This window comes from Austrofundulus limnaeus, unplaced genomic scaffold, assembly GCF_001266775.1.
Source record: "Austrofundulus limnaeus strain Quisiro unplaced genomic scaffold, Austrofundulus_limnaeus-1.0 Scaffold247, whole genome shotgun sequence".
NCBI classification, from domain to species: domain Eukaryota; kingdom Metazoa; phylum Chordata; class Actinopteri; order Cyprinodontiformes; family Rivulidae; genus Austrofundulus; species Austrofundulus limnaeus.
In genome coordinates this window covers 906807-919531 of record NW_013952649.1, presented here as the reverse complement: position 1 = coordinate 919531, position 12725 = coordinate 906807, and the positions used below count along the sequence as shown (strand labels likewise).

The 12725-nt window shown below is 37.0% G+C and overlaps 1 protein-coding gene across 1 annotated transcript in view; it reads right to left on the bottom strand.

The window, feature by feature from the left end:
- The window catches only part of LOC106525909 (clathrin heavy chain 1), a gene marked incomplete at its 5' end in the record, with an annotated part of 22807 nt that extends 14997 nt beyond the window's left edge, over positions 1 to 7810 (bottom strand). Inside the window, 11 exon segments of the mRNA XM_014020293.1 lie at positions 524 to 704; positions 784 to 948; positions 1030 to 1167; positions 2151 to 2273; positions 2393 to 2545; positions 2888 to 3088; positions 3341 to 3538; positions 6715 to 6888; positions 7086 to 7199; positions 7278 to 7439; positions 7542 to 7810. Of these exon segments, the coding sequence (XP_013875747.1) occupies positions 524 to 704; positions 784 to 948; positions 1030 to 1167; positions 2151 to 2273; positions 2393 to 2545; positions 2888 to 3088; positions 3341 to 3538; positions 6715 to 6888; positions 7086 to 7199; positions 7278 to 7439; positions 7542 to 7810 (1878 nt within the window).
- Between the last annotated feature and the right edge of the window lie 4915 nt (positions 7811 to 12725).

Here is a 12725-nt window from a genome sequence, read left to right as displayed (position 1 = left end):
AAAACACCAATTTAGTTACGTCTGAAAAACCACCTCATCCTAGTGCAAAAACATTTTGTCAAAAAACCTATTTTATTCAAAATTGACGTGTTTCCATTGAGCAAATTTATTTTCGAAATTCTAATTTGTGCATTTTCATGGTGAATGGAAACACAGCTAGTGTCACAATCTCAATTAGAATGATTAATCAGAATTGTAATCAATGTGCTGTAATTAAATTGCTACTTTGCTCTTCAGCTTTGTGATGAGTCACACCTGGCTTTATTTTAACCTCTCATTCAAGTGTGCAGAGAAATTATTTGTGTCTGGTACCAAACTTGATTTGTGAAGTTTTCTAAGATGCATTGTGTAGACACTGCACAATGATGTCACACAGATTTCACAGAATCTGGTGACACACAGACAAAACGCTCCTTTACAGAGCGTAACATCCAGTTTGAAGGATGGCTTCAACATAACAGTGATGTTGGTTGTGTAACATGATTGTACTCTAAACATGACAGTAATGAGGAGGAGACCTCACCTTCAAAGCTCTTGAAGGACTCAAAGAGTTCAGTGAGAGACTGAGTGGTGAGCTGTTCGTGGTATTTTGAAGCCACCTGGACACAGATCTGCAGGTTCTGACGGATGTTGGCCGACARCATGGCCCTGAGGCACTCCATTGAATCTTCCACTGACAGTGAGCCAAAGTAGTTGACCAGCCACTTGAGGTGGAGAAAACATGTGATCATCAAGGCTACATGATAAAAATGAAACATGGCTTTAAGTAGAGCCAATAAGTACCTCTGGGTTGAGAAGATGTGTGTGCACCACAGCACGCTTGATGTCGTACAGATCTGTGTARTGCTCCAGTGCCCTCTGAAGGAGTCCAGCCTTCTCACACAGCTGGGCGATGTGGGCACGATCATAGTTGGTGAACATCTGGTTGCCCAAGATGGCATCAGCAACCTACAACCAAAACACAAAAGATCAAACATTCCTTCCTGCGTAACGGACCTTGGTTTAATTAAGCCAGGCAGACTGATCCACCTGTGGGGCGTGCATCAGGTTCATTTCCAAGAGGCGAGTCTGCAGTGGTCCCTCTGAGGGTCTGTTGTTCTTCAGAGCATCCAGGAGGAAAGAGGTGCATTGTTGAATCAGGTTGTACTCCATGAACACATCCACAATCTGAGGCGATACACACACACAAAGGTGATCTGTTAAAACTTCAAAACACAATGTACCAAAACAAACTAAACAAAAATACTCATGAAAAACCATGTAGAAAAGAAATGAGCAACACTTTATAAAATGAAGGAAACAATAAATCCAGTTCATCCTGACCTTACTGACAAAATAAGTTGGTCTAAGTCAATAATTTTGTCAWGTTGTGGGTTAAAAAAAATCTCCTTAATTCTAGTGTTGGTTTCATGCTTTTCTATTCAGACCTTTGACTGCAAATGCAGTAAATACTTTAACCAACTTCATAACTTCAATACAAAAGCAGAAACATTTTTCCCTTGGTGATCATCCAAACAGGAGGTCAGACCTGATAAATCCCTCACATTGACTTTGAGACMACTGCTTAACTTGGTTTATCAATATAAATAAATGATCAATTTAACCCTAAGAAAACAGGCCTCATACCTGTCAGCTAGTACAGCAGTATGTTGTTAAAACCCCTGTATGATGAGTACATAGCTCAACAAAAACCTACAGATATGTTATCAATCCTTTGAGTCTGTGTACAAAGTTAAGAAATTATAGGGACAGATGATATTGTTTCAATGATAAATGACACGCCACCACAGCATTTTAGGCAACAAAGGAAGCTCTCAGCAGTTTACATTTGCACTGCAGTAACTCTGCTGGGGCAGGAAGTAATGGAAGTCGTCCATTTCCTTCACAAGCAGCTGAGGTTCACAGTTGTTGCACAAAATATGAATCAAATCTTTTGCCTTCAAAGAAAAGAGGAAGGACTCTGATGGACTGGGATCTGAAAAGTCAACTGAATGGATTTTGAAAAGGAAGTTAAAAAAGAAAAAAAACTTTGTTGGTCCCAAATTTTAATTCTGAATATATTTCACAAAAAGATAAAACAATCTCCATTTTATTTTTAATATAATCTGTAAAAACATGCAATGATAAGAAATTCCTTGTTTTTTTCTGACCTGTGTGATGTCTGCCAGCGGCTCTTCATCCTGGACAAGCATCTGTGCAAACTGCAGGCCTTGGTCTGGGTTGATCCGCATCACATTCCTAAGCAGAAAGATCCAGTCTGGGGTGTAGCCCACCTGGAACCAACGTTAAAGCAAAAACTATTAGAACCAGGGTTTGGAGAGCCAGTAATGGACAAATATCACTAAACTCTATGAGGCAGTTTTTACAGGTATGTTGAGGACACCTCTCGTACCTTCTTAGCATACAGGACGATCTTTGGGAACTGTCCGGTTTCTGCAAAGCACTGAATAACCTTGTTGGGAACATTTGCCCTCAGGTACACACTGAGAGCCAGGGTGGGATCCACTGCCTTCACCAGGTCCCCCAGTTCCTCTGAACACTCCAACTGCAATTTACAACCAGAAAATACCATTTACATCAATTTGTCCTTAAATCAATCATCTTTTCCCCCTCTGACAAAAACCATCAATCACATCAAATAATGAGTGAAAAAATTAAATTATGAACATTTAAAACTTATTTTTATAACTAAGAAAATTACTTCACTGACTGAAAAAAAATCATTTCAGAGGAAAAAATATCAGCAAATCAGATGACCTCGTACTTTCTGTGATAAGAAAGTTATGTAAACAAAACAAGAATTTCAGGAAATGCCTCTGTGTGTGTGTGTGTGTGTGTGTGTGTGTGTGTGTGTGTGTGTGTGTGTCAGCATGAAGGCCTACAATACCTTGTCCTCCTTCAGCCACTTCTCCAACAGTTGTTTTCTTCCCTGCTGGAGGACAGGCCTGCAGAGCTCCAGGGACTCGTACTTGTTGAGTTGGCCCTGGTCCAACAGGATACCGAAGTACTGGAGCAGGGGCGAGGTCTGGCCGGGCTGAGTGGGAACACTCTGGAAGCGACGAATGGTGTCCGGGGTGCGCAGAATACCCTGGAAAGAAAAACATTACAATTATGCTGAGAACAGGACATAAAAAAGATAATCAGTATTAGAAAATATATATAATAATAATAATATTTCTGTTAGTGCATTTTAAGACACTTGAGTCATTTTGTATTGTTTAATTTGATGTTTTTAATGTTGTATAGTATAGTTAAATAGGAGTCAATAAAACAAGCATACAACAGGCGATATCTTTAAACAAACTGTATGCCCCAGGCTGTCAGGAAGCAGGAATGATACCTTCGGTGCGTTAGCAGCAACTTTGGCAGCCTCAGAGTAATTGCCGGCAGCAAACAAGTTGTTGAACTTGCGAGCGAAGAGCTCCTCAGCTCCTGCGAGGTTGTTGCGTACGGCTAAACGCAGAGCGAGGTCTGGATTCTGCAACACGTTGGTGATGTACGGGATTATATTTTCCTCTTCCACACAGACAGACAGCACCTGAGTTAAAACAGAAAATGTTTCAGTAAAGTGTAAAGATATTTCAATCAAAACCAATCAACATTGTTAAAATTTATACTTCTTAAAACTGTATCAAGAATTGTTTTTATTCATCCAGTAAAAAGGAATGGACACATTTAGAAAGCTCAGTTGAATAAATGTGTTAGCATAGAAAAGTCCATTTACCATTCACGCTCAGTACAAATGTTGTTGGTCCATCTAAAGTCCAATTTATCAATGCTACAGATTTTATATGACAGCAATGTCACTAACCTAAGTATTTGGAAGTAGTTTAAATAATAATGAAAAAATTAACAACACATTGGAAGTTGTAAGATTTTTAGTGGACTACGTCTCCATCCAAGATATCYAAGGACAGGGTTCCTCCAGCTTAAAACAAGCTAAATTTATGACTTTTTAAGACCTCTTTAATGCCACTTACAATTTATTTTAACACCAACTTCACAAAAAACAATACGAAACAAAAAAAATTTCAAAAAAGATTAAGATGAGATGCATCAGGACAAACCCCCCCCAAAAAATTAGCGACAATTTTACCTAAATGTTTACTTTAACAAAACAATTTTTTTTTAACTTTAACAAAATAATTTACTGAATGCCTCTGAGAGGCATTCAGTAAATTATTTTTAAAAACCAAATAAATATTACCAATTATTTTAAAATTTGAGATGAATTACAATAATCCCATTTAGCTCCAATGTTTTTAAGACCTCTGAAAGACTGATTTAAGACCTTTCAAGGCTAATTAAGGCCTTATTTTGGATTGATGAATTCAATGTCTTTTAATGCTTTTTAAGGATCTGCAGGAAGCCTGAAGGAGCAGGTAGGGAATTAAAACGGAAAAATTGTCCAGTTTTTCTGACTTATAAAACATAAAATCTTGTCCTGATGCATCTCAGTAATCCAGGTAGAAAATATATAAATAAAAGCTTGAAAGACAAATTTCCAACATATCTGTATTGATTAAACAGCACAAAGTTTCCTGGAGAGGAAAAGCAACCAASAAACTACAGTCACTATTCTCAAGACAGCAAACAAGATCAGGTGACACATGAGCAAAGTATCAAATGATTCACTGACCCAGACATAAATCCAAAAAAACTGAGGAAAAACTTAAAATAAGATGACCGCCATAATATTGTCTTGAAGAGTTGAACTTTGTGAAAGAGAGGAAGAAATACTTGAAGAAATTGACATTATTTGCATCATGTGTCAAAGGGTCTTTTGTCATTTAATGATTTTTTTTTCATTTATAAATTACAGCACAATGCACACAATGCACTAGTTCTGCATGGCACTAAAAGACCAAATGGGTCATTCCGTGTCAAATCAATCAATAAATAAAATTAATTAATTAATTAAAAACTAAAAATCTCAAATTCTAATGAAAATGTGGACATTTGTCAATTGTATCTGCAAAATGTGATCATTCAAACCAGTGGTTCCAGAGGCATGGCCACCCAAACTTTTAAATTTTCTATGAAAATTGGTGTATACGCCTACATTCATGCTCAGTTATCTCCAGAACTACTGGGTCAGTTTCCACAGTCTTTGTATCACTGGAAAGGGAATTTGATGATGATTCCAAACCGCTGAGCACGTTTAGTTTGATCTTTCCTATGGCAGTGAAACTGACCTTGTGGATCACATGACCTTCAGATAGGGATGTGCAGATATGAAAATTTCAGCAGATATCGATATCTAATATAATTATTGCYGTTAAGGCCGATAACCAATATTTACAGATATTACACAAACAAATTATATTATACAAATACACACAAACACACTTGGGTCTTATTTTGATAAGGTAAATAAACAAGACCTGTGACACGGCTCCTTACTTTAGTTATTCTTGGCTACGCAGCGTCAGTATCACTACCATGATCAAACAGATGCCACTCAACCAACCATCTCCCCTCCCAAAACACAAACACAAAGATAAAAAGTGGGAAATCAATTTCAGACGTTAATGTCGGCCCAGTTTTACATATCGGACCGATACCGATATTCTAAAAAATGACTAMTATCGGCCCATACCAATATATCATCTCTACCTTGAGATGACCTTTCCTGAAATTAATTATCAAAAAAACATTTCAACATGGCAATATGTTTTTGTTAAGGAGAAATTTTCATAAAAAAAATACAAATTTTTTTAAATAAATAAAAAACTGACAAAATGAACCATAAAATGCATTATGATGTACATAGTTACATGAATATGTATAGTATATTTTTTTTTTATCAAAATTGTATTTTCTGTAGATTAACCTGATTTGTAAAAAAACATTCTTAGAGGCCTATCTTATATTTAGTCTAACCTTTCCTGAAATTTACACCTGTATTTGTCATCTAAACCAGTGGTTTGAAAATAGGTGGTATGCTCATTTTGTAGAAAAAGTCCGGTGGTCGGGGTAAAACCATTGGGGGATTTGGCGTGGAATGACCCTTTTTTTTCCAGTGAATCTACCATATACATGCAGTCCAGACAAAAAGAAGACCGTATATGATCAAATTATTTAATTTGAATGAATAYTTGTATGTAGTACTGCAGTAATACATTTGTATCAGGTTACCCATTTTGCTGGTATCTACCCTACATAACTGTTAGCGATGAGAGGTCAGGTCAGTAGCCTWTTCCCTCTCAGATCACAGCCTATTTACAAGTCTACACAAACATATTTGACTGCCCTCAGCCCCACCTTCGATCGGCTTTCCTCACTTCACTAAATTATTCATGTGGTGTGTGGCCTGGTAGGAACATTATTCATCAGATGGCTGTATCCAGTTCTCCTTCTCTGGTTCAGCTTTACAAATATCTGTAACACACAACCCTCCAGGCTGTGTGTGTGAAACACTATACCTTGGATTATTTAGATTGCCTCCTAGCTGCCTGAACTTGCCTGATAAACAAACAAATGCTTCTGCCACAACTGATGTTTGGTGTTGTGGGGGCTAMCAATCAGAAACAGATGCCAAACATGTGACAGCTCATAAAAACAAGATATATATGCACTAGACTGTGTACACTAAAAATACCTGATAGGTGGATGGTGTGAGCAGCACAACTGTACTGTGACAGTAAAAAGGCTACGCAGCCACACTAAGGACCAACATGAGCAGATAGGATAAGCCCTGGCTGGAATTCTTACCTGTCCCTTCCTGTTGACCCCAATAATGCCCGAGGTGGCCTCATGTGGGGCAGTGACAAAGATGGTCTCCCCACTGATGCGGTTCATGTAGATGCAGGTTCCTGTCTCCAGGTCATACAGGTGGATGTAGCCATATTTGGTAATAAGGAAAACCACATTGTTCTTTGCACTTATCTGTGAAAAGATTGAAATCAAAATAAGTGCTCTAGCTGTTTTTTTACCCTTTAAAACTTATTTCTCCCCCATTGCTGTCATAGGCTTATTATAATGTGTATTTGGCAACTCCATAAACATCTGTAGAAGAAGACAAACTTGAGTTTGAACCATGTTTCAGTGTACAATGAAGACAATGGATAAGAGTTGACACCTACCTGCATGGCCACAGGGAAGTCATTCTGAGCTTCTGGAGGAAAGAAGACATCTACTGCTTTCTTTGCAAATGGCTGGTTACCAGTTGGTGGTGTCCCCACTTCAATGATGTGCAGCTAGGTCAAAAAATACAGAAAAACCTCAACGACAGCTACACTAATGTTTTCTATTACCAAATGTGACCAAGAAGTTACCTTTCCTCCAGCCTGGCCTCTGACAGCAAAGCAGAACAGAGTTGATTCTTCTGCATTACCCTCAATCTTAAACTGGGCAAAGCTGGCAGCATGGCCCTCAATGGGCTGGGAAACCTTTCTGTCCACAGAATACAGCTGCATGGCTCCTACCACTCGATTTTGCTGCAAAACCAAACATACATGACACAAATACACCAACAAACTAACACATTTAGGCAAACATCTATACATATGGTCACTTTCTAGATTTTACAATAAACTCACCTGAGCTGAGATACCAATAAGGAGGAGCCATTTTTGCTTGGCATCAGTTCGGTAGTTGATGATCTGACATCCTGCCAGGCTGGAGTGACGGTCAAAGACCTTCACAGGCTGTGAGTCCCCCTCCATGCTCCAGTGGTACACAGCAGTGTCAGTCACAAGAGCAACTGTGTTGAGGGAGATCCACTTCCAGAAGGTGACATCGTCAGTCATGGTGTGCGCCTTCATCTTGCTTTTCATCTCAATGTTAAAGATCTGAAGAGTTTTAGCCGCTAAAAATGAGAGAAAGCAGGAACCAGGCCAGTGGAAAAAGTTAGTTTATAAAAAGTGTTTGTGCACTAACAGAGAAACACACCAGAGTTTGATTTAATATATGAAGTTTAAATTAAAACGTAATCACTGTAGGAAGATGCCAAGAGTGATAGACAAAGACACGGAGCATGCTGTGGTAAGAAAGTGTTTCATCAAGAAAGTCAGAAGAACAAAGAGGTAAAAACTAATTTTGGTCTTTAGAGGCAAGTAGCACAGTAGTTCAATATAAACTAATGATGATGTGCCAATAAAAACACTGCTGAACACTTGTGCATTTAGAACTACAATGATTGAAATATGAAACTGAGAAGAACAAGTTCAGGGTAGACAAAAAAATTAATCACGATTGTCGTATTTAGTTGTTAATGATTAATTTGACGATTAATCCCCTGCAGTCTCTTATGACCAATTTAGTGGGAAAGATTTGTTCTTCAGAAAAATCTGTTCCAAACTGTGTCTAATTTACAGACTTCAGGCTATACATACAATGTTAAATTGTGTTGATAAATAAATTACACTTTTTTTATGTTCATCATATTTGAAGCGGAGAGGAGCACAGAGCGGACTCTGCCTGGTGGTATTAATCGTATTAATCKTCAAGTGCTAAAAAAATAATCTAATGTTTTTCTGACGATTAATTGCCCACGATACGATTATGCCCAACCCTAGTTGGGGGTTATCCTTTCMACCAGCTTATGATCTGTGAATTATGATCTTTTAAAATGTTCAATAGACTTATTTGTAACAAATATAGGTTTATATGGATGACCAACTGAACAGCTAACACACACACAGACACACAAAGTAGTAGTTGACAGAAAGAAAATGTTAAGTAAACATCTCCTTTTAAGTCAAATTAAAGGATAACTGAACAGAAATGTAAAGACTTATGTGAGAGTGAGTGGTACAGTTTGAACACTGAGTTTTAGTCAAGAACTGAAAGGTTAGCCAATAATAATTTTGATTAACCATTAGTTAAAACCAAGTGTGTTTCATGATGTTTGAGAAACAAACCAAAGCTGTTTATAAGAAGTTCACTCACCTGCATTTTGTGTTTTATTAGTGAGGATTAATTTAGTGAGCTAAAGCTTTTATTAATGAGCAGTGACTTTCTCGTTTCATCAATAATACTTAACAAAAATGATGTAACAAGCAACGTGTGTTAGCACAACAACCAGGATCATCTTGCCATAAAGCTGTGGCAAAAATACAATAAGCGGTGTGACAAATTAATGACTTGGAGCGACAGCCAACTTTTAAAAAGCAAGTGGAGAATTTTAACTAGATAACGGTGAACAGTTGATGGTGTGCACATGCATTGGTAAATCTTGATCTGTGGTTAAATGAACACGTTAAGGCTTATAGTGTGATGCTTGGAAAGGTTTGTTGAATGAATTATGGCGCACTGAAAAGAAAATACAATGAGTGGAAACAAGGGGGAAAGGTCTATGCCAACTATGATGAAACATAAATACTACAAACCAATCCAAAGCCCTGAATATATTTTTCTAATGCCAGTTTTTAATTTATATTCTCCAAAATTACACAMGTCAAGTTGCTGCTGAGTGACAAGTAGGGATGTCCCGATCAGATACTCAATATCAGTATCGGTGGMAGATATGGCCAATTTTTGAAAATCAGGTAGAATCAGATGTAGTCATGTGATCGGGCCGATCCAGTTTTCAGCATCGTCATGCTTTACAACTGCCGTTACGAAGTCAAGACGCACACAAGTACACAACCATGTCCACAGTGTGGGAACACTTTTCAATGGAAAACAATGATGCTGAAACTGCATCTTGTGGTGGAACAGCAGGGCTTGCTTTAACAMTACCAACCCTGAAATAAAGCTATAGGAAAGATTAATCGTTAAAAAATTTGGATTTTATCGGGAGCCAAAATATCTGCATCGGGACATCCCTACTGACAAGTGTGAGTTGTTCAAATGTTACCTTGTATAAGGAAATCCTAATAACTTCATACATGCTGTGTATCATATCTGCCTGTTATCAACGTAGTGTTTTCAAATCAACAGCAGTATACTCTTCATTATAACACTCATTAAAAATACATAACCATGTTAGGTATATTCAGTAAAAATCACTTTAGTCAGAAAGTATTTTTTGATTCCCACAGTGTCACACACTAAAGATGATACAGCACATCTTTTAGTCTTTAAAATTTATTTCCCTCTTAAAAAGGTTAAAGTATTGAGAAGGCAGGCAACTGATTAACAGACAAGGACGTCATTTAGCAAAACACCAAATATAGTATACTGTTAAATGCTGAACTAAAACTGTAATTCTTATTGTCAGCAGCTTTATAATAAATGTACTTTAGTAAATTACCAGTCACAACTGAAATCCAACTTAAATTTAATTTTAAAGTTTACACATTCAGGCCTCCTTTACACTGGATGACAACCCATCAAGAATGCAACCAATAAAACAAATGGATAAATAAATAAGACAGGCTGTCTTTGTATAAAGAATGACGTGAAACTTCAATTACAATTTGATAAGTCCAGCTGGGTTTTAGGCATGCAGTTGTGGCAGCAGAATAAGGGAAAATCTGTACAAATGGACATGTAATAATAAACGCTACCTTTTCTTTGACTGTTCAACTTGATGTGCTGAGAGCAGGAAACTGTCCCACGGAAAAAAAAATAATAAAAAAAACTGCAATCCACCATCAGTTTTCTACTCCTCTCCAGCCAAAAATAAAAAATAAAAAACAAACCATTTTTCTGACAGAGACCCAAATTTATTTGTCAAGCAGCAATAAATAAATTTAAAAAATCTACAGGAAAAAGAAAATAAAATGGGGCAAAAGTTTAATGAAGTTTGGTTGTAAAGAGGAGACAGAGAGGACATGGTCTGACTCGAATCAGAAACAGGGAGAAGAAACGAGGTAGAGTGACACAGACATCTGCAAACTCTTCAACTTTTAGCTACATCAGTACAAGTGAAGTGAAACTTTATCCAAGATTTTGTTGCTAAGTGTGAAGAATCAGATATTCCTTTAGAAAAATAATAAAACAGCTTTCAGTTCTTGATAAAGCACTGTAAAAAAGGTAGGGACTCTACCAAAACAGAAGTAAAATGAAATACTCTATTCTGCCAGAATGTGAACAAATTTTTACTCTTTTAATTTAATATTTGTGAGATTTTTTTATATTAAGTTCAAATCAAAAGCATTTTTATTTTGCAAAAGGGTAATTTTTTAAAGTGCAATTTAATGTGAGAACCAAATTTATGGTTTTGCACATAAAAAATGTATTTTTGTTATTTAAATAAAGGGAGGTAAATACTTTTAAATACCTTGCAAAAGCATTTAATATTTCTTATATTTGTGTAAGTGAATTAGCCATTACATTTTGAACTCTGTGGCTATTAATTTATTTAATTATTTTCCAGTCACTTTATATCCACTACTACTTTTTAGGTTAATAATTATGTTTGGAATCGAAATGTGAAATTTAATAAATAAATAAAACCATTGCACTACAGCCGCCTTCGCAGGCATCTAATCCAGCCTTACACCATGGGTGGTACCATTACCCATGACGTAGGGCTGGACTGCATCTGTACGACGTGGCCTTTAAACACTTGAAACAGGACTGCCCAGCAGCCCCATTATACCAACATATGGTGGTAGAGTCGTGAAAGCATGATGTGATTCGGCATGGGTCCAATACTGGTTTCAAGGTACACCATGGTATGAAAAAGTCACGGTTTCAAAACCACTAAAATTTTCTGAACAGAAAGTGTTTTGTGTTTATTTTTCCTCTGTGCACTGTGGCAGCAGACTGCCTGTCACTCTGCTCAGCTCTGCAGGGCTTGTGTGATGGAGAGTTGCACAAACTGTCTAAAATAATTAATCCAGCTGTATGAAAATACTTAGGATGCCGTAAAGACGGCAATGTGGACCGTGGAGGCAACACATCTAACATGATGGCAGCTCCAGGTAAACTTTATGCTATCTTGAAAGGAACGAGCTAACGTTAGCGTGTTGCTGTGGATTAATGTGCTGACCACAGCTTGTCTGCAAAACTGTTCGAGTTGTTGGATTGTGTATTTGATATGTTTTAAGAGAAAGGTGATAAAACTGAAGCCTCCTTTAGCCGAGCAGCTCGTTAGCTGAACGTTTCATAAACATGCATTCATAGTTGTGATTTCTTGTTTGTGTCCAAATAATTATATAAACATCATACCAAAAAACTCCTTTGTCATGTAAAACACGATAAAAACTTGATACATTACTTCAACAGAAAGACTTGTGTAGTATACACTGATTTGTCTTCAATAATAAAACAGAAAAGCAGTCATCTTACTAGATGTAAATTTCATCAGGATAAACTAATTGCATTAGATGCTAAATATCAATAAAATACAGATGCACACAGGTAAATTAAATTTCAGAATAACACCTCTGAAATCTAAAAAACAGCTTGCAAGATAATTAAAGGGGACCTATTATGCAAAATTCACTTTTTAAAGCTGTTTTTACTCAACTTTGGGTATGTACTTCTTAAAAAAACAGTGCAAGGACCAGAAAATGCACCCAGGGGCATATTTACTGTAAGTATTTTTAATGTATATTAATGACAAGTTTTATACTTCCGTCATTTTTTGATGTCACAAGCTGTACGACAACCGTTCAGCCCCTTACCTAGCAACCCCCGGGTGAGACTCCTCCTCCTCAGTATAAAAAGACATCACAGTGTTGTGTAATGTGTAGCTCTGTTCACAACAAGCCTCCAATAGAGAGACCAGGGTTTGAGACTGGTACGGACACTATTTATTTAGTTTTGTTCATTATGAACATGTTTTCTCATGTAGCTCTATTGTTTATCTTATTAAAGCCTTGTTAAAA